Source organism: Corylus avellana, chromosome ca7, assembly GCF_901000735.1.
Source record: "Corylus avellana chromosome ca7, CavTom2PMs-1.0".
Taxonomy (NCBI): domain Eukaryota; kingdom Viridiplantae; phylum Streptophyta; class Magnoliopsida; order Fagales; family Betulaceae; genus Corylus; species Corylus avellana.
The window spans coordinates 5284632-5306606 of record NC_081547.1 but is presented as its reverse complement, the minus strand read 5'-3'; the positions used below and the strand labels follow the sequence as shown (position 1 = coordinate 5306606).

The window sequence follows — 21975 nt, the reverse complement described above, 5'->3', positions numbered from 1 at the left end:
ATGTGGGCAAGGGCAACGATGGGTAAAGTATATCCCTTGATTTGAGAAAGGGAAATGAAAAATGAATATGTCCAAAACAAAAAGAGGAGAAAAAAATGAAGAAATAAAAAATAAAATAGAAATAGAGAAATAAAAAAGGGGGGAGTGGTGGGCAAAGAGGGGCGGCATAATAATATTTTTGGGAATGTATATCTTTTTATTTTTGGTTGGTGGCAAAAATTCCCAAGGGTTTTTTGTTTTTTCTGCTTTCATTAAAATCCCATCAAATTGCTTAAATAACCCCTCAACCCCTCTCTCTCTCTCGCACATCCCTTGTACGCAACCAAACGCTCGTTTACACGCGTCTCTCTTTCTCTCTCTCTAAAGTAAAAGCCACACAACTTCTGTTGGAAAACCGCCCTCCTCACTTCACTCTCTGCCCGTCGTTTTTGTTATATCAAAAAAAAAAAGCCAAGGGAACGACACTCGCACACATACACACTCACTCTCTCTCTCTCTCTCTCTCTCTCTATTGGGGTTGCCTAGGCGGGTTTATCGGCCAAATCTAAGCAACCCATTTCTCATTTCTATGTCATTTGAAGGGGATTTTCCTATATAGTCCATTTCCTTTCCTATATGTGCTTTAATGCTTTGTGGAAGGTAGTGGGATACTCCGTGTGAAATATGAAGAAATTTTCTTTTCCTTGATTTAGCATTCACGGGCGTTAAATCTGGAGGCTTTGGCCAAATCTAGGGAGACCCTTTTGGTCAGTGACAGAAGAGAGGTTCTCAAACGAGGTGTGTTCATGATGGGTTTTATTCTGGAAATTTTTTTATTATTATTATTATTATTATTTTTTTTTTTCTGTTCTTGCCTTTTGAAATTGTTTTCTGTGTTTTTGCTGATCTCTCTGTCTTTTAGCTGTGTTATTGGCTTAGTTATTGATGTTGTCGCTTTTCAGTTATGTGGGGTTTTGATGTTTGATTGACAGCTCTCCGTGGTCCAATCTTTGTCTACTTGAAAGTATTTTTTTTAAAAAAAAATTAAATCGAAAATCTCTCTTAGGGTTTGATGTTAAGAGTACTGTCAGAAAAAACCACAACTTGTTCTTGGACTGGAGACCCATTATGGTGAGAAGTTTCCATTTTATATCAATTTGTTGCTTTGCATTTTCATGCTTTTCCTTAAGCGATTTGCATTTTCTGTTGTTGTTCCTAGAGGAGTTAAATGTAGTTTTTAGTTAGCAGACATATGTCTTGCTTAATTTCCTTTATAATGATATTTTCTCCTTCTTGAGTATGTATATGATTTCATTTGTGGCTGCATGTTGTTTCAGTTTGTTATTATTTATTTAGTTAATCTTTTATTTGTATGTATGTAATTTCATATGTGATCGATTATTTATCTGAATATGACATTAATTCCTTTTGGTCATGGATATTACCTCAGTATATCTGAAAAATAGGTTCTGTAATGTTGAATTCTCTCTCATTTCACGATATTAGAGACGTGGGGTTTTTATCTCATATACAAGGGGAATCCATAGCTCCAATAGCGTAGTTACAAATCCCTTGTCATTGGAGACCCTGTAACCCCAAAACAGGGAAGGTGGATAGAATTTGGTTTCAAATCCTAGTGCTTTCAGTTTTAAAGTTTTGATATTTTTGTTGGGTGGTATAATTGTTTCTTTTTTGACAATTTAGTCCGAAGGTTGATTCCTCTTTTTATTAACAAACTCATCGATGAATTCATACCGTCTTTCCTTTTTTTTTTTGCAACAGGAAAGTAGGAAACTCAGTTGTGGATTTCTAAATCTGATATGAATTATTTGCTGGATTGTCTTTTTGTTAGCATATTGAATCTGTGTTTTATTTTTTAGTTCCCATGCCTTTTCAATTACTTTACTTTTGATATATTGTTGGATGCTCTTGTTTATGTTGGCCCAAAGCTCCAGGCCTAGGGTTCTATATTTTTTGCGATCTAATGTAAAGGTGATAGTAATCTTGTGATTTGTTTCTTGTTGAGCATCCAAAGTTTCTGATCTCTTTTCCTGTGTAACATAATTTTATTTTAATGTTCTTATGCTCAGGTTATTGGCTTTAACCCCTCTTGGTCATGGAGGGAGAATCATCATGGATCAACCATAGTTTTGATGACATGAAAAGAGAGATTGGAGAGTTTGATTCATTCTCAGAGCTGAATGATGATGGCAATCAAGAAGCTACTGGAGTTTCTCTGGAGTTGATGCTGCCTGATGATCTGTTGGAACGGATCCTAGCCTGTCTTCCCATTGCAAGCATTTTCAGAGCAGGTTGTGTGTGTAAAAGGTGGCATGAGATTGTTAGTTCGAATAAGTTTTTTTGGAACTTTTCGAATGTCTTGTCACAAAAACCATGGTATTTTATGTTTACAAGCTCTGAAGAACCAACTGGTTATGCTTATGATCCCATCCTTCGGAAGTGGTATGGTATTGAACTCCCCCAAATCAGGGCACCCGATTGGTCCATTGCTTCGTCGTGTGGATTGGTTGGCTTCATGGACACTGACAGTAGAAGCGAGCTATATGTCTGCAACCCTATTACCAAATGCTGGAAGAAGCTTGAGGAGCCCCCAGGTTTGAAATTTCCTGATTACAGTGCGCTTGCTATCTCAGTGAACAGGATATCACATGGTTATAATATAACAGTAGTGAAATCTAAGGAAGTCCCTGGAAATTTTTTCCAGTGGGACATCTCAATTCATATTTATGATTCCGAAACAATTATGTGGACAACCTCTTTGACAGAGGTTTTAGCAGGGTGGAGAGGTGGTGATGAAAGTGTGATCTGTGATGGGGTTTTATACTTTCTGATTTATTCAACTGGGAGTGGTGGACCGGAAAATCGTCATGGCCTAATTGCATATAATCTTTCCAGCCGTTCTTCCCATGGTTTGTTGAAAAGGAGTTTTATTCCAGTACCTTGCCCTCTTACATGCGGCCGTCTAATGAGCCTAAAGGGGAAGCTGGTGATGGTTGGAGGAATTGGGAAACAAGATAGGGCTGACATTATTAAGGGGATTGGCATCTGGGTTCTAAATGGGAGGGAGTGGCAAGAGATTGCACGTATGCCTCATAAGTTTTTCCAAGGATTTGGGGAATTTGATGATGTTTTTGCTAGCAGTGGTACTGATGATCTCATATACATCCAGAGCTATGGAGCTCCAGCACTTCTTATCTATGATATGAACCAGAAGCAATGGAAATGGTCACAAAAGTGCCCTGTGACAAAGAGGTTCCCACTTCAGCTCTTTACTGGTTTTTGCTTTGAACCCAGGCTTGAAATTGCTCCCTAATTTGTTTCACTCTAGGTTTATGTGGTGTTATTCATGAATGTCTTAGATTCCCATGGTTTTCTTTTGTTTTCATTTGCCTTTATATTCAGTTATTATGAAATTTGTATTCGGAAAAGTTATACACAATGTAAATGCAGATAAAACTGCTTATTCATGATTATGGGGAATATCATTCTTTGCATTCAGAAACACCGCATGGGTTAATACGAGTTTTAGACTCCTTACTGGTATGGTTCTGTGTACGTGACTTCCTATAAGTAAGTTTAAGAACCATTGCTACCACTTTTTCCTTCAGGGTTCCCTTTCTGTTTAATGCTTTAACAAATGTACAGAACTGAACTTCACGTTTGATTGTTAAACAATGGCTTTATCCCCTCATTCAGTTGCATGTCTAAGTCCAAATGTTTGTCTTTTACATATCCCATATCTGATAGTCCTAGGGCTGGGGATCTCCTTCCATCCCCAAGGGAAAATTTGGGGATGGGGGTTCTCTTCTTCTTTTTCAGATTTGGTAATTCTTCCATCCCCAGGTCAAAATCTTGAGATTGGGACCTTTTTTTATTCCCTCTTTCCCAGACACGGGATTTCCTGCAATCCCAAGTTACAAATTTTGAGATGGTCTCCCATGCCAAGTGACTTCATAACTATTTTTCAAGACTTTTTTTTTTTTGATAAGTAATAAAAAGTTTTATTAAAAAGCGTAAAGGCGTTCCGGAGTACACTAGGAGTATACAACAGGATCACCTAATTAGAAGGGAAAAATCGAGCAAGAAAATCATCATAACTAAACGACACCGGAAAGACATGCGCAATGGATCAAAGATACAAAGTATGAAAGCAAGAAGCTAAGATGTCTTCTAATGTCTCCTCAAAGCACCTATTATTTCTTTCCCTCCATAAACACCAAAAGAAGCAAGTAGGCACCTTCAGATCCATCTTCCAATGTCTCCTCAAAATCCTCAAATCCATAAAAACCGCTGCACTCTCCCTCCTCCTCGAAGACCACCAACAGGCGAGTATATCCGAAACCCGTCTCAGCATCACCCAAAACAACCCAAACCGACCAAAAAAGGCACACAACAAAGCATAAGCAACCTCACAATGCTAGACTGGTTGCCAAGTTAGGAATAATATGTGCCGGCAAAACCCCTAACATAGTTTGTACTTGTTAGCTGTCTAGACAGTGAGAGATCACCAAGTGGCATATGCCATTGTTCTAAGAATCCACTTGCTGGTGCTAATTTTTTTTTTTTTTTAAAGTACTGTAACAAACAACAAAGCTAGATACTCATAGGTATATATGTCTTTTAAAATGGCATATATATATATATATATATATATATATATATATATATATATATATTGTAAAGTAGTTTTTGTTCCAGAACTAGGAATGGCAACTCGTAAGATTGAATTATTAATATAAGATTATATAAGTTAGTTTTAATCCGATTTATTTAATTAAATAAGCCATATTTGTTCCATTCACACGGAATTAGGAGTGGCAACTTGTAAGATTGAGTTATTAATATAAGATTATATAAGTTACTTTTAATCTGACTTATTTAATTAAACGAGTCATATTCTTTAATCATAATCTATTAATTTTATGTTGAATTTGTAATTTTATCCCTAGCATAACTAGGGCAAGATATGCAATTTGTTCACCCATTTTAAATATTATTAATACCCTTTCAAGAAAGGAGAGCTTTTGGGAGTTGGTGGAGGGAGAAGTGTAAGATGGATTTCCCTTGGTTAACAATATTCCATTTTTACTTGGCATCTTAAAGTTGAATTGCCATTTTCTGTAACTAGAAAGGCTCAAACGAATGGCCGACCTCAAACCCCTATTGGTAGCTTCCAAGGCACTGGTAAAGTTAGTCTAGCAGGAGGTTTACAGCTCAGAAAGTGACCCAAGCTGCTGCTACTGGTTTTCTAGACAAACGGATGATTGTCTTAAATTGACAGCGGCTATTCAATACTCAATAATTCTTCTGTGTTTATTTATTTTGCAAGTTTTATCTTCTCAAACATTAATTAAAAAGTTGGAAGTCTAGAATCGTATCTCCAAGAAAGTGACCTCTTATGAACAAAAAGAATTTTAAAAATAAAATAAACAAATAAAAAGTAAAGAAGAAGATCATAGGCTAATAATACTTGCCAGTTGTATATGGAGTTTTGGAGTTACTTAAGTACCATTTTGTAAATCTATAGTGATTTCAACAGCCCATCAAAGTTGACCATCTTGTATTATTCTCTCTCTTTTTTTCTTTTTTCTTTTTTTTCTTTTTTTTTTTTAAAAAGAAAAAAATTATCTAAGATGGTTAAATAGTTATTTAAAACTATTTTTTTTTTTTAAGGGTTGATGCTCTTTTGTCACCATGAGCATCCATCCTAGTGCCTTATTCTATTTCTGTCTATAAATAGTTATTTAAAACTTACTTTATTTATTTTAGTTATTGGCTTTTCAAATGCACTCTTTGTTTGATTATTTGTTTTTCTTTTTTATATATTATTTTTGAAAAAGTACATTTATCCCTTCAAAACTACATTAATTCTCAAAGCCATGAATATCTTTCTACTGCAGTCCCCCGATTATCCTTCTATCGCTCACGCACCCACATGTGAGTAATGAGTATCATGCACTGGCCAGAGTGTCTCCAATGTCTTGCATCGGCCCTTCCATTGATGTTGCTACTGCTTGTTGGGACTTTTTTTTTGCTTTTTTGTTTTTTCTTTTGTAAACTTGTTTTGTTGTATTTGTATTTTTGTTTATCGCTGTATTTACTGTTTTGTTCCTTAGGTTTTGTGGGTTTTAGTCTTCTTGTTCCATTGTGGTTTATTCTTAAAGTGGAGGCTCGTAGTACCGGAGATAATACTCCCTCTTCATCTGTTCCTGTTTGACGGTGTCCTTCTTGCTTCGACTTCCTTCCGAGGGTTGTTGTAGTTCGATAGCATGAGTTTAAATAGATTTGCTCTTATCTGTGACCATTTTGCATTAATAACCCTTTTATGTGGTCTTTCAAAGATGATCAGATCACTTATTTGATCAATTTCCTACTTTTTAATTGTATTCTTGCATTGTTATTGTTTTGGGTTTGTTGTTGAGACTCACTCTCTTTTTAGTGTTTGATCATTTTGTAACCATTTCCCAATTTGATTAGAAAAAGGAAAAAAGGGATTCAACGGGATGTGTCTGCACAAGAGGGAAGGAGGGGGAATTCGGACAATGGATGAACCAATTTTGTTGGGCTTTCAATTCAAATATTCAAAACTCTTATCCTAGCTTAGTAAAATAACAAGCTGTTTGAATCCGGTCCAATAGATCAGGAAGATTAGGTTAATGAATTTCATTTAAGTAAATCCTTAGCCTCAACTCAAGGGAGGTATGAAGCGATGAAATTTTTGCTTAGCATTTGTAGAGGCCTGGCCCATTAAGCAAAATATTCAAAACTATATTTGCCCCGTTTAGACAGTGCATTAACATAACTCATTCTTGGATTCAATGGATTGAAATGCCCATCCTAGCCTATTGCCTGATTTGGGCCCCCAATAATTATGGAAGACCTTAATAAATACACAGATTTTGAATTATAGTTTCCCTAAACATTTGTGTCATATAATATCAATCAATTATGTAAAAACAATGTCAAAGTGGACGCAAAGGCTTTCAAATTATTTTCACTGAAAATCTGAACTATCTTTTAACAAAGAAAAGAATTAGTATTCAACCATGTACATTTAAGATGGTTGAACACACGTACCATACTCACAGATTCTCAAGATGATCTCCACCGTTCATCAGCAAATGAGAATCAAAACGAATCAGGACCGTCGTTTACCTTTCCATGTCCTGGGACCCACCCAAGACACCCTGTTTCATCCGACGGGCTAAAATCAAATTTCCTATGCATCAACAAGCCGCACAGCAATCCAGCACCGTCCGATGCACGCAAACCCTTCGTTCCCGCCAATTCTCTAACCCCATTCCAGTCTTTCAGCACAGTTGATGCCGACGACGAGGACGACGTCGAAGACTCACCACCGTCCGAAATATCCCCCGACTCTGCACAAGAATTCTCGCAAGACGCGACGGAAAGTCCATCGCCGTAAGCCCACGACTCTCTCCGGCGCCGGCGCCGCTCGGACTCTCCCACTTGCTCGCGGTATCCGATGGCGGACCTTCCGTCCAATGCTGGGAAATCGGAGCCGACGAACGCCGCTGCTGCGATGTTCAAGACACCTTGGAATCTTCCGGAGGGGCGGCGGATCTGGACGGCGGTGAAGGCTGGGATCCTCGAGCCGGATCGGACGGCGGGCGGGAAGTTGCCGGTAAGGAATCGGACGGTACCGATCCGATGGTGGCGGAGGCAACCGACGGCGTAGATCTCGATGGAGACGGCTGAGGTCTCACTGGAGAGGAACTCCGGGCTGACTTTGAAGAAGAACCTGTCGTTCCAGGTCGGGTTCTCGCCGCCGATCCGGTCGGTTCGGGTCCTGACCTTGTGGCTAGGGTCTACCCAGACGAGTGCGTAGGTTTGCATTCGGCGTAGATTGGCGGAGGGGGGTTTGAGATTCTGCGCTGAGATCAAGTTGATCTCCAAGGCAAGCATGGGCTCTCTCTCTCGCCCCGAAACCCTATCTGCTCTCCTCATTGTTCCGGCAGAATCCACAGCTGTGAATCGATAAAGAAAGACTAGAGATAGTCCCGATCCGATCAAGAAAGAAGAACCAAAAACGGTTCTTGATCGGATTCAAGAAACGAAGTCGCTGTGTAACATGACGCGGAGAGGGAGAAAGATAAGAGTTTACAAAAGAGTGTACGCTCAAGAGATTTCAAGAAGGTGAGTGAGTCACGCAGTGGCGCGTGGACTGTGAATTAACATCTTTCCCCTTAACATATATATGGCTTGTACACTTTAGAAATTGGAATTGATGGTAACTAATTTTCTTATTATTTAAAAAATTGTAATTGATCCCTTAAACTATTAGCCCTTGCGGTTTAGCACGTAACTCAAAATAATAATAATAACCATGTTAGATTATAAAAAAAAATCATCATCCAGAGTCCAGAGACTCACGATAATTTCACATATCAGACCGAAGTTATAATGAACATTTTACACATTTGCTATTGAAGTTATCAAGAAATTCAAATCGACCGAGATTCTATCGACCAGGACACCAAGTGAAATAGGTTAATAGTTTAGAGAGTCGATTGTAATTTTTTTAAAGCTTGAAGAGAGGACATTACAAATTTAGATGGAGTAAATGTAGTTTCCCTTATAACATTAAACAAATAAAAATAGATACAGAAGGAGGGAATGGAAGCTCCAACGATCACCCAGTACAATACAGTACATTAAAAAATTGACTCGGTCCAATAACTCGTTGGCTCACATATATATATAGCAGTATTTGAAGCAGTCATAAGAATGGACAACTTGGTGAGACGCCTGTAGCAACAACAAAGAGACGTGGAAATCACAATGGGAGCTACAAAAGTGCATTAGCTTATAGAAAGGCAAAGGAGGGAGACGAGAAGGGGCGTACGTATATAGCTCATTCGTTGATTTTCAGTTAACATATTTTGACTCTTACACTTTTGGATGACGTGACTGAGTTTTAAAATCCATGTTAAATCAAAATTTTAATACTTATCTATCTTAAATTTAATAGTCATTTTAAAATTCAATTAAAGAGTATAAGAGTGAAATAGAGAGCGAGTGCAGGAGAGTTACTTGAGTAATGTTAGAAGTCTCTTTCTCGTGTTACTCTTGCATGTATTCTTTCAAGGATGATGTAGTTCATTGTTAGGAAAATTGATAATTAATTGGCAACCAATTTCTCATCAGCTCTTTGTGCGAAAGACAAGTTTGCCTACGTTCACAAGGCGTGATCCAGTTTCCTTCTTTACTATTGAGAAATATTGAGTACAATAGTACAAGCCTGAACCGCTCAAGTTTAATATTTCAAACTTAAACCCTTAATCCTTTATACATCCCACTCAACTGTCCCTCTCAAATACCCGGTAAAGAAAAACTCTCTACACTTTATAAATGCCACAAAGTGTTCTCACCAATTTGGATTTTTCAGATCCCCAAGGACTGCATGTCCTTTTATAGAGGCTTAATCACGAAAAAAGAGGAGAAACAATTATAATCCAATTACTGCTGGAAAACGAAACCATCATGGATACAAAGTTTTTTCTATGATGAAGATAAGCATTGCAGCCCCATATTTATCCACACACATTTTCTCTAAAAATCCAATTCTAAGTTGTTCTTGGACTCCTTTTAAAACTAACCTTATCCTCTTATAAATAAATATGACTTAAACCCACAAACTTGAATATTGATATTTTTCAGCAATTATCTTCGCACTTGTTGACAATTTGAGCCATTATCAACATTCATGATTGAGCGTTATTAAATTTTGATTAAATTGTAATTTTAAAAGTCACTTTATTTTTGGAAGAACACAAAAATAATACAAGAAAAACTTATAAAATTACTCGTACTAACTTAGTGTCACCTAATGATAAGTAGAAAATCGATGCACACCAAACTCCACCTCTAGATATGGCCTTATTATAACAAAAAATAATTTTATACTCAAATTGTAAGCAATTAAAAACTGAACTATGAGTTTAATGCCCATTAATAGAACTGAATTAGCATATGATCATGACACTAGCTAGCTACTTAAAGCCTTCAACCCTAAAAACTATTTAGTGAAACAGGAAATAGAGGAGGTCGGAAGACAACAAAACAATCAATGGCGTTAATTTGCTTAATTAGTATTACCATGAGCGTAGGCATCGTTCACAAATTAAAAGAAAGACAAAAAAGAAGTTTATTGTACGTACGTACATGCAAGAAACAAGATTATGGGCTGCTATCACCGGCGCTTAAGCACAAGAAGGAGTACCGATGTTTCTTGCGCTTATTGGCGCTCCTACTCCCACTTTGATATCCCATGAATTCATCATATTCCATTGCCATATTCGGCCACGTAGAATCCCCAACGCATGAGATGTATTCCTTAACACCCAACTCCACCTCCAACATTCCCTTAATTTTGCAGCCCTTGTACACATTAACCCAAGTCGATGCCCCATCATCATCATCGTCGTCGTCGTCATCATCATCATCAGTAGTAGTATCCTTGTTGGTGTCATACATGTTATCATACCTCGGATCCTCATCATCGTCCGAGGAGCTGTTGTGATCAGTATCGTATTCGCACGCTTCTTCATCTCTTTTCCCTTCAATCTCGGCGCGCTTAAATAGTGACTTTAGGTCGCACTCGGCTGTCCCTATCAGCGAGTCTCGAAGCAACCTACGTGCCCGGAAAACCTCGAACCTGCACACACAAGAGTTGTCGGAGATTGAAAAAACAAACTTGTCATCCCATACGGGTGTTGACCCTCCGGTGGAATTAACCTTTGTTTGGAGCTTCGTTTCTGGGCGGATATATGCATTCGCATAGGTCTTTACATTGCTCTTAGTCTTCAGACGAGCAGATTTAATCCTGACTTCCAAAAGTCTGAATTTTCCGCTCATGGAATTGGAAATTGCCATGGAAAATCCTTAGGAAATTAAGGAAAAGGCAGCAGATTTAATAAGTTTAATAGAAGTACTCCACCGGTTTCGATCGAGTTTCAATATCGATAGAAGGTTTTGCAATAAATACTTTGATTGGTGCATAGGGAAAAAAAATACATCCTTGTGTCCTGGTTCTAGTTGGACTCGAAGAAGTTTTATTTTTTATTATTTTTTTTTTAAAAAAAGGGTATGTAGGGGGTTGGGTTTCTCTCACTCCATGTGGAATCTTGTACACCATTTGAGGTAAAACGTGCAGATAGGAGGGTCCTACAGTACCAATGTATGTGCCCTACAGTGAACGACTAAATTGAGTATAAAATTTATGTTGAAATTTATTGGAACAGGATGGAAATGACTCTCAAGGCGAAATACAGTAATTGTAAGAAGACCCACAATGGAGAAGGCTAAATCATCTATGGAAAATGTTTCAATAATCAATCTTGAGGATAAGATTGTTTTAATTCAGGGCAGAGGAATGATGGGATATATTCTCGAATAATCCCATGATTTGCTTCCTGATTCCTCTTGATTTTGTTTGGTTTCTATATTGGGCTTGTTTTGCCCCTATAAATAAGCTCTATTTGTAGAGGCCCAACCCTTGCAAACGATTTTAGTTTGATAAGAACTTACGCTTCTTACTAGTCTATCCTGTGATCCAGTTTCTATTTTCTAATCTCTATTTTTATTTTTATTTTCCCATAAATCCTATCCAAGACTTTCTGAAATCATCTGCTGTTATGTTTACTCTTACTGTACACAATGGGATCAGCTAGATAAAAGCCATAACAAAGGTAACTTTTTTCCGGTGTATAAAGGTAAGTGTTATTAGTTCTAAATGCAAATTTGCCATAAGCAGAAGGCGTTTCAAATTGTCTAATTTAGTAAAATATAATAAACAAGATTATCTCTTTGGCAAGTATAGTGCAAGAGCAGAGTTAAATATCATAAAACCAACAAATTATGATGGGAAAATATGATACACCACTAACAAATATAAAAACATGACAGGTTTAGGATACAATATAACTCAACCATGCACAATTGGTTTACATTGCAACACCAACACCCCTCTCCTTCAGGGGTTTATTTACAGGTTTGACACAAGATCTAGATGGTCCGTACTGTCTTGCCCTCAGTTTTTTCCTCCTAGACAACTTTTTCTCCAAGTCTTTCACTCTTGCATTCAGGTTGGATATAACAGTCAGCTGCTCTTTTCCTGCTTCCATCAACCTCTCCATTATCTCCTTCAATTTCTCATTCTCTTCAACAAGCCTTTTATCACTTCCCAAACCTAAGTCGTGTTCATCAACACATACCTTTTCCACTTCAACCTTCTCCACATGCAGTGGAGCCTCATCCTCCTTGACAGTTTCAGATCCATTAGTCTGGTCAATCTCAACTTCATCCTGGCTTTCTTCTCCTGCCTCTGGTGCCGCTTTATTCTCCTCTCTGATTGCCACAGGCTGCTCGTCATGATCATCTCTATTTTCAAAATTTGGCACTTCTGTCTCTGTAGTAACCCCTGTATCTGCCAGTACAGGGGAGCAAGTATAGTTAACATCATTTACTCCTCCAAATAAATCTCCAGGCACTTCACCGCGGCCTTCTGTCTCAACTACTGAGATGATAGGCTGGGGTTCTGCCGACTCAGAGACAACCAAGCACTCTGACGGTGGCTCCACTGCTACTTCAAGAGTTGAATCTGGAGATTCAACAATAATCTGCTCCTCCTGAGGGACTTCGAGTGCCTGCTGCTCAAATTGAGTTACAACTTGAGTTTCATCATTTGGTGAAGTCACATTAAGTGCCACATCGCATTTCCTCCCTCCATCAACTTCAACTTGTTCATGCTTCTTAAAATCGGAAACTGCAGGGCCTTCTTCAATTACTCTCTCTGGTAATTCTTCTAACTGATCAGCCTCTGGTCCTTCATTAGTTGTCATCAGATCATCAACTTTGGCAGACAAAGCGACATCACTAGACACATTGGATTCCACTCCACTCTCTTGGACTTCATTAGTCACCAATCTGACTTGTTCATCCTTCTCAGACTCAAAAACAGGAGGCTTCGCATCAGTTACACCGTGCAGCAGCTCTTCCATCTCCTGTACAGGAATACCATGAAAGGGACAATCAACATCAGATGATGTTCTCATAATCCGTCCCTCAGATTTAAACTGGTCTTCTCCAAACAAAGGAAGTTCAGTGGAATGTTCAAGCTCAGAATATAGGGTATTCTCCTTTTCTATATTTTTCGGCTCCACTTGACTAATATCAAGCTCAACATTAACCACCTCATCAATTTGCTCCATATTTTTCTGTAGCCCAGCCTCTTTGGGTAGGACACCACTTGCCACCGGTAGACTTCTATTTTCAACTTCAGATTTCTCATTCCCCTCCTTGTTGGCAAATGGAGACCCCAAATTTTTCTCCATTTGGGAGCAGGACAAAGTGGTCGTGTCAAGAAGCAAACTTTCATGTGACTCCATCAATTCTTGATTACTATTGCAGTTTTTATCAAAAGTGCTTTCCCCAGGTTCTGCTGCTGCATCTGTTCCCTCCTCTTGCATGCAAGAACCACTGTGGGTCTCAACAGGATGCTGTTCCATATGCTCCGAGGTCGATGCCTCCTCGATAGCTTCTTCAGACAACTTAATCATCAGAGAATCCAGCTTCTCATGTAGGGTTACAAGCTCCTTCGCCAAGGATTTTCTAATATCTCTAACGGTTGGGTGCAAGCCCTGATCACATGGTAAGAAACAAGTAAGTACAACATAAAATTCAATATTCAGAAACAATGGCCATTTTCCCTGCTCTTCTTTTTTTTTTTTGGGCAACAAGTATTTCAGGAACAGGACACTAATAAACAAGACAAATAGCCTAGCAAAAACAGAAACAAAAACATGATCGTTGTTCTTAATTTCATTTATGATGTAACAAGGTACAAGAAAAAAAGAAGAAGTAAGGATTTAAAAATACAAACCTGAATTGTATCCAGTTTTAGCAGAAGCCGCATTATGGTTTCTCCAATTACTGCAATTTGCTTGTTGTCTATTTGGAGATCAGAAGACGACTCTAGAATTTGAATACGATTTCGAACATCAAGCATCTGATGACGAACTTCAGCTATTTGCTTCAGTTTCTTCAATGGCTCCCGTTTCCTCACCTCATAACCATGGTAGGCAGACTGAATACGCATGGCAGCTTCTTCATCAGGCAGGGTCTTTTTCTCAAGTTTACCTTCATCGCCAGCTAACTTAGCAGAATCGTTCACTTTCTTTGCTTCATTTGGTTCCTCAGTTGTGATATCTCCTGCCCTACTCACTCCTTTATCCTCTTGAATCTTACATTCTTCACCATGTTTTCCAGTTTCCTCTACAGTTGGCTTCACTGATACCTCCTCTTGAGAACCCTTTGGCAAGTTAACAGGAATCTGAGTTTGAGACTGGCCTCCCTGCTCTCCATCATTGTCTTTACTGGTTTTCCCTTCCATCATCTCAATAACCTTCTCCTTTCTGTATGTCTCCATCTCCTTGCCGCTGTTTAAAATACTATTCTGAGATCTTGAATCTTGATGAGGGTTCTCATTCAAGGCTGATGACGTGGTGGCCCTGAAAGCGTCATTTGAATGTCCTTTGAGATGAGGAGGACTAAGAGATTGCAAATTGCCATATCCATTTTTCTTCCTTGGCAAAGGATCAACTCTCAAACAAACAGGAGATAACTTGGGCGTCTTTGGTGGGGATGAGTATTGCCTTTTACTGCTGGTACCAGAAGCCTTGTCCGTTGTATTAACAGATCTTCCTCTGCTATGAGTTTCCTCAGAACTTTCCTCCTTATGCGATTCCATTTTCTTCACTGGAATATTTTTCTGATTAGTAGTTTTTTCCTCCACTGGAATGCTTTTCTGATTGGCAATTTTTTCCTCCATAGTCGGTGAACCACCCTGGTTCTCAAATTTCTTTTCATTTGCTTTAGGTGAATTTGTGAAATCATCACTTTGAGGAGGATTTACCGCGATGGAGTTATAAATATAAGGTGGCTCTTTGGCAGATTCTGGCTTAGGATCCATCTCCTTCGTGTCCTCCTTTCCAGCTTCCTCCTGCTTATCATGGTTTGGCATCCAGATAATGGGAAATGGGAATTGCCTCATCTTGTCCTCATTTTGCTGATTCTGAGTTCTCTTCCCATCTCCACCCTGCATCAAAGAATCATTTTTGTTCATGTCGAAAGGGACCAATCCATTCCAGACTCTTGGCTCACATTCATTAGATTTCAAACTCTCAGGAGGCTTCACTGCACACAGAACCTTGTCGGCCTCTACAGCCTTTGATTCGCATGGCTCTCCATCCTCCTCGTTATTCATGTACTCTTGCGGAATCCACACAATTGGATATGGATATTTTTTCATCTGAACAGGAACCACAGAATTACTCCCTTTCCTTTCGACATCTGGCTCCTTCTCCTGGATCTTCACACCTTTATCTTCCTTCTGGTTGTGAGTGTGATTAGGACAACCACAGCAATGATAGTTTCTGGGCATATTCTTGTCATACTCGTATCTAGGCAGATCCATCGAGTAGTGCGGAGGAGGTACATCATGAACAGGGTGGTACGCTTCATGATATGCAGGATCACCCCCACAACAATGCATTGGTGACAATGGTGGAATATGTGGATAAGGAGGTCTAAAATTATAATAACCAGGGAAGCTGTTATGATTACAGCAGGAATTCCACGGCATTGGGTAATTATAGTTGCGACCACAAGGCCAAGATTCATATGCAAGATAAGGCTTGGTGGGATCAATCCTCATATGAGGTGGAACCACTTCGAAGCCTGGATGATAGTAAGTGAAAGGCATTTGGGTTTTCTGGTGGGGGTACGAGTCCATGCATCTGTAAACAGGTATCATTTTCCCCAGATTCTTAAAGGTAGAATCACTTTGAAGCGCTGGGAAAAAGTTGTAATCCCTTGCTCAGTAAACTACCAAGGGTTCTGGCGGTTTATAACAAAAAGCGAACACAAGATCTGATGGGCAAAGAGAGGACAACTTAGTCCAGAATCACAGAAGTGATTGAAAGGGAAAATCAACGGAAACCAAAAGATTTAGCACCGAAGAAAAATCACATGGACGGAAGAATGACCATATTGTCCATTGTTACTAACAATTAGAACGAAAGGAGGAAGAATTTCATGAAGAAAGCTACTTTTTATGCAAGAAATAATCTCCAGCAGTACATACAGCTACATGAGCAATCCAAAACCAAAACTACTTAAAAGATTTAGCACCGAAGAAAAATCACATGGACGGAAGAATGACCATATTGTCCATTGTTACTAACAATTAGAACGAAAGGAGGAAGAATTTCATGAAGAAAGCTACTTTTTATGCAAGAAATAATCTCCAGCAGTACATACAGCTACATGAGCAATCCAAAACCAAAACTACTTAATTCAAAGCACAAGAAGAAAAAAATCTCCATATGCTATCAACTGGTTTAATAAGATTCAATGACTATATAACAATTACTTGTCAAAAATCTGGTGAACATATTCAAAGAAAATTACAAAGGTACCATATATACACCATCCACATAGACCAAAAAGCAAAAACTCAAAAAGTTTTCAAAGAAATAGTCCTAAAAATGCACGTAGAAGAGGGAATTTAACCATACTATAAAACTGATAAGAGCTGAAAGATTATGCCATTAGTAAATTGCATGTCACACAAATATTTTGAATTTACACTTTTGGTCGTCCAATTTTCATTACTGTTTCACGGCGCCACTCTTTCAGCATGAATAGGGATGAAAACATACAGTTAAAACAATGATAAAAGTTGAAGGACAGAGTTGTAACAACTGAATAAACACGACCAAATAGAAACATCAGAGAAAAACATGTAAGCTCCCAAGTTCTAAACTCTTATCTTGCTTTACCACATAGAATTGAACCAGAGAGTTGGCAGAAACCAATTGACGTTCGAAATAATATACAAAAGAAAAGACTCAGAACTACTCGGTGTCGTGTCAATTTCCAAATCCATTTCCATTTCATCTTACTTTCCCACATTCCCATACCCAACAAACAGAGCACTACTTCAAAACGGCCAATATAAGGTAGAAAATTTAAATTTCATACATTTTCCCAACAAACAAACAGAGCATTCTAACATCCACTGCCTGAATTTCGCTACCCTTCCTACTCTCTCATCAGCAACCAAACAGAACATACTTCATAAGAGAAGAGAAATCAATGACTTACGTTCTCTTTCCTCGACGGAAAGAAGAGAAAACGCAGGAGCACCACCACAACGGTTCCCCACAATCCGAATGACTCGGTTATCGGCGCGAAATCCGTCCACCAACCCAGCAAACTGCGATTCAGATTCTTGTAGCTCTCTGTCTCTCTTACTCGCGATCAGTACTTTGTTTTCTCCGAGATTAGAGTGACCTGGACAATAGCCTTTTATACTAATTACGGCACAGAAGGAGAAAGAGAAAGATCTTTCCTCTTCCAGATCTTTCGCGCGTCTCCATCCGGCGAACTGTCTAGAGTCTCTGGACCTTTCTTGCCACGTGTGTGTACTTTAATAATGTCACAAAAAGGTTCGGAAAGTCACCAAAGTTAGGAGTAGTCCATTGCGTGGCAGTCTATATGTGGGCTATTGCATGGGAGTGCAAGGGTTGTAGAAAAGCTTGATTGCAGGGGAATCTAATTTAGGCCCATCCCACATAGATTAATTTGGGTCTACGACCCATCGTGGGCCTTGACCATCAAGTTAGCCTGCCGGTTTCTCTCGAATCAGTGGCTGTAGTCCACGGTCCTCTTCGGCCCAATCTTTGGAAATTTTTGTGGAAGATTCACCTGCATGAGCGGCTGAAGATATCCTCTCTTCTAAGGTGTGGCTCTCTGAAATGCTCTCCTCTCATCTCCCCCAACCTGTCTGCTCCCTTTGCTAAGGAGATGATGAATCTTTGGAATGCATCAATTTCATTAGAAGCAATCATATATAAGAGTAATGTTATAGATTACATTTTTATCTTTCAATTATTTTATAATACGGTTGAACTTCGTGGTTTAAGTAGCTAACAATCATTTGGTATATTCAGCAAAGAGATAAGAAATATTTCTTAGGGCATGCTTGGTATGCGGAATAGAACCCTCTAATGAAATTACTATTCCATCATTTGCTTAGTGTTTTTTTTTTAAGGTAAAGTCCACTTAACCCTCTCAAACTGCTACTTCAATGACAATCTACCCCTCGAACTATCAATTGCGACAATTTACCTCATAAACTACCAAAACAATGACAATGTACTCCTAAATGCTAGCAAACTGACGAAATTACCCCTATAGAATTTTCAATAAGATAAAAATACCCTTAAAATTTTGACAAAAAAAAAAAATTAGTATTTTAGTATTTATTTTAGTAAGGGTAATTTTGTCATTTTGTTAAAATTGGGGGTAAATTGTCATTGTTTTGGTAGTTTGGAGAATAAATTGTTGCAATTGAAAGTTTGGGGTATAGATTGTCATTGGGGTGGTAATTTGAGAGGGTAAAATGGACTTTACCATTTTTTTTAATTAAAAAACAAAAACAAAAACAAAATTGCCTTAAAAAAATGTAAATTTGAATTGTATTATAATGATGTTTTAAAATATTTTATTAAAATATGATTCCATTCACATCGTATTGCATTGTACCAAACAAATTAATAGAAATAATAACGACATAAATAATTATTTCATTTCAATTTCTTTTATTCTTCTTATAGCTAATATCTTTCTCAATAGAATAGTCATTTTGCGCACTTTGCTTATTTTATACGTTTCCTTAAATGTTACGGTGATAAGGTGATCACTAAATGCACAATCAGTTTGGGTTTGTCTTGACGTATTGCATCCGGCAATAAAGACTTTTTTCCACACGGCAGCCACCTTCCAAATTCTAGGTACTTGGAGCGCGGAGGAATAGAAAATCTAGACAGTTGAGCCCATAGGGTCTTAACTCTTAAGTTTGCTTCTTTTTCAACTACTTTAATGTGGTTTTTTGACTATTGAATATAGTTCACATTAACTTTCCCTACATGAACTTCAAGTCTTCAACGTATACAGCAAGAAAAATCAACGCGAAAGTTCGGCCATTTTGCGGGAATCTTCTGCCACAAAACGTATTGACTGGGGCTTAATTAAGTAGTATTTTGGTCTTTCCCACATATGCCTATAAATAGATCCTCCTTCACCATTGATTCTCAGGCCAAGCAGCAACTAATTAAGCAAAGCGCAGTAATGGCTCGGCAACTACAAAACCCATTAGCCTTGTTCTACCTTTTACTCGTTGTCCTGATCAATGGCTCCCAAGCGGGCGTAATCACGGTGTACTGGGGCCAGGATGGAAATGAGGGCAGCTTGGCTGATGCTTGCGCCACAGGCAATTATGGCATTGTGAACATAGCTTTCCTATCCACGTTTGGCAATGGTCAAACCCCCTTGATCAACCTTGCCGGCCATTGTGATCCAACCAGTAATGGGTGCACCGGTTTAAGCAACGACATCAAAGCTTGCCAAAACCAGGGTATCAAAGTCATTCTTTCTATTGGAGGCGGTGCTGGTAGCTATAGCCTTTCCTCGGCTGACGACGCCAGGCAAGTATTAATGCTTAATGTCATTGTAATTTTGTTGACGTTCTACTTCGATCTTATTTTTAAAATGACATTATATTTCAAAGAGGCTTATTACACAATCAACTCTTTCTGAAAATTCAATAGGTCAATCATTAGATTTATGTACTCATGTGGATTTTACAAAAATTTAATGATAAATTCATCTATTCACTACATGGGGATGGTTGAAAGATGGTCCAAAGAATGAATTTTATTATTTCTCTATTTCAAATATGAAATTCCAAAAAGTTTCGGTTTATCTGTCTTTCTTTTCATTTTTAAAGTATATATAGTACACATATTTTAATGGTTTGTCACTGAGTGAAAGCTAAGGGATAGTGTTTATGGATCGTATGCAAAATAGTTATAAGATAATAATGTGTTCTAGCATTACTTTATATATATATATATATATATATACATGCTTTTCGTGTTCGTGTGTTAAGTAATTTGGATCGTTGTCGACAAATGAGTATAAGACTATTAAATCAACCATAATCCGGCCAATTTAATTAAACGGTTCAGACTCCTCAACCATAATCTACTAATTTCATGTTTGGTTCGTATCTGATTCACGGATTATTTGAAAAATTGTCATCCGTTATGTCTTGTGTCGGATTCAAATTATGTCGAAACATGTGTATAAGACTATATATACAAGTCAATCATAACCTGACCTATTTTGATTATACAAATAAGACTTCTTAACCTCAAACTACTAATTTTACGTTAGATTTGTGGGTCGTACGTGGCTCGTGAGTGAAGGCTAGGGGATTAACAGTGTTCATTGATAATGTGCAGGAGTGTTGCAAACTACTTGTGGAACAATTTTCTTGGGGGCCAATCAGACTCTCGTCCATTAGGTGATGCAGTCCTAGATGGCATTGACTTTGACATTGAGGGAGGCACGAGCCAGCACTGGGACGAGCTCGCAAAGGCCCTATCAGAGTTTAGCCAACAGAAGAAGGTCTACTTAACGGCGGCTCCACAATGTCCTTTCCCAGACGCTTGGCTAGGAGCTGCAATAAACACAGGCCTATTTGACTACGTTTGGATCCAATTTTACAACAATGCCCCGTGTGAATATTCTGGCAATGCCGACAACCTTAAGAGCTATTGGAACAATCAATGGAGCACAATTCAAGCTGGTCAAATATTTTTGGGGCTACCTGCAGCCCCAGCGGCAGCTGGGAGTGGCTACATCCCGTCCGACGTGCTTATCAATGATGTGTTACCTTCTATTAAGAGTTCTTCGAAATACGGGGGTGTTATGCTTTGGTCGAGGAGTTTTGACAATGGCTATAGCTCAGCTATTAAGTCTAATGTTTAAACTACTTTGCTAGCTAGCTCCTAATTACTAAACAGTTTCATTTTACATGTTTCACTTTATATATGAGATGTAATAATAAAACAAAGCATATCTACGTAATAAAACATGGAGCAGAAAGATTAGCCGGTTAGCCGGTTTTTATCTATAATTTGTTCGATTTATATATATATATATTTTACCACATTGTGAGTTAGTGCTTGGGAAGAAAACAAATAGGAGCAAAAGAAATTAATGAATATGAATGCTTCTCAGTTAGCCAATATGGAAAATATAAATTTTCCCAAAAAATTAGAAGCATAGTATTGAGAATGGCAAAATGGCAACATGCATGTACTATTTCGTATTGCACAAAATTAACTACGCTCAAAGTTGTTATCGCAGAAATGTTTACCCAAAACTCAGAAGGGAAGAGGAAGAAGAGAAAAATGTAATTTTTTTGTTACGACCCAAAACGCACTACTTGTCACATCTATATCATATTCCAAAAAAAATTAATCAAAGTTACAATTTAAATTCTATAAAATTACTTATAATACTCGAAGCACGTCTAAATTACAGTCGTTCTGCTTAAAGTTCAGCAATGTTGTAACTGAACCTTAAACTCTAGCCTGCCATCAGCTCCAACGAGTATTTAAAACTCTGTTCATGTCTGATTTCAATAACCGTAATGATGCAGTGTGGTATAATGGTTCACAGTTTAAACAATTACACAAGCTAGTTACAATTCTTTTACAAAATCAAGAATTCTAGGAAAAATCGAAGAAAATTTACCTCTAGGAAATTTCTTATTGAAATGTAAGAATAAGCAGCATTGCATAACTTGTCGGCCAAAACGTCCTTATTAAGCTTTAATAGAAAATAGGGTCGTATTTTTAAAAGAAACAAGGTCAATAAATACCATATATATTGCGATCTCGATTGAAAACTAGATCAATCTAAATATGAAAATATGCATAGAATCCTAAGAAAACATGAATTTTGATTATCAAAGTATTAATATAATTTATTTTATATCTTTTCTTCCATCCTACTTTCTTTTAAAGAAAAAGAAAGAGA

At 38.1% G+C, this 21975-nt stretch overlaps 4 protein-coding genes across 5 annotated transcripts; 2 read left to right on the top strand and 2 right to left on the bottom strand.

Annotated features, from left to right (window-relative positions):
• The first annotated feature begins 365 nt into the window (after positions 1 to 365).
• LOC132188570 (F-box/kelch-repeat protein At3g61590) lies at positions 366 to 3502 on the top strand. 2 transcript variants are annotated; one of them, XM_059603067.1, is made up of 2 exons: positions 366 to 777; positions 2070 to 3502. In XM_059603067.1, the coding sequence occupies exon 2, from the start codon at positions 2096 to 2098 to the stop codon at positions 3311 to 3313; it is 1218 nt and encodes a 405-aa protein (XP_059459050.1). In that variant the 5' UTR covers positions 366 to 777; positions 2070 to 2095; the 3' UTR covers positions 3314 to 3502. The 2 variants fall into 2 exon arrangements, with proteins under 2 accessions (XP_059459050.1, XP_059459051.1); XM_059603068.1 differs by lacking the exon at positions 366 to 777 and adding an exon at positions 897 to 1110.
• A 3533-nt stretch (positions 3503 to 7035) lies between these two features.
• Positions 7036 to 8107, bottom strand: LOC132188694 (uncharacterized). The gene has a single exon (XM_059603222.1). The coding sequence runs from the start codon at positions 7966 to 7968 to the stop codon at positions 7129 to 7131; it is 840 nt and encodes a 279-aa protein (XP_059459205.1). The 5' UTR covers positions 7969 to 8107; the 3' UTR covers positions 7036 to 7128.
• A 3748-nt stretch (positions 8108 to 11855) lies between these two features.
• Positions 11856 to 17401, bottom strand: LOC132186327 (BAG family molecular chaperone regulator 6). The gene is made up of 3 exons (XM_059600238.1): positions 17188 to 17401; positions 13904 to 15951; positions 11856 to 13661 (listed from the first exon to the last, which is right to left on the bottom strand). The coding sequence occupies exons 2-3, from the start codon at positions 15833 to 15835 to the stop codon at positions 11967 to 11969; spliced, it is 3627 nt and encodes a 1208-aa protein (XP_059456221.1). The 5' UTR covers positions 15836 to 15951; positions 17188 to 17401; the 3' UTR covers positions 11856 to 11966.
• A 1778-nt stretch (positions 17402 to 19179) lies between these two features.
• LOC132188555 (acidic endochitinase-like) lies at positions 19180 to 21060 on the top strand. Its single transcript, XM_059603047.1, has 2 exons — positions 19180 to 19571; positions 20391 to 21060. The coding sequence occupies exons 1-2, from the start codon at positions 19216 to 19218 to the stop codon at positions 20917 to 20919; spliced, it is 885 nt and encodes a 294-aa protein (XP_059459030.1). The 5' UTR covers positions 19180 to 19215; the 3' UTR covers positions 20920 to 21060.
• Positions 21061 to 21975: the final 915 nt, after the last annotated feature.

Excerpts from the sequence above, each read along its gene's own strand:
- LOC132188694 (XM_059603222.1), bottom strand. The coding sequence starts at position 7,968 with ATGAGGAGAGCAGATAGGGTTTCGGGGCGAGAGAGAGAGCCCATGCTT.
- LOC132188570 (XM_059603067.1), top strand. The coding sequence starts at position 2,096 with ATGGAGGGAGAATCATCATGGATCAACCATAGTTTTGATGACATGAAA.
- LOC132188555 (XM_059603047.1), top strand. The coding sequence starts at position 19,216 with ATGGCTCGGCAACTACAAAACCCATTAGCCTTGTTCTACCTTTTACTC. Across the intron at positions 19,572-20,390 it reads TCCTCGGCTGACGACGCCAG|GAGTGTTGCAAACTACTTGT; the intron begins GCAAGTATTAAT and ends GATAATGTGCAG.
- LOC132186327 (XM_059600238.1), bottom strand. The coding sequence starts at position 15,835 with ATGATACCTGTTTACAGATGCATGGACTCGTACCCCCACCAGAAAACC. Across the intron at positions 13,662-13,903 it reads TAAAACTGGATACAATTCAG|GGCTTGCACCCAACCGTTAG; the intron begins GTTTGTATTTTT and ends CCATGTGATCAG.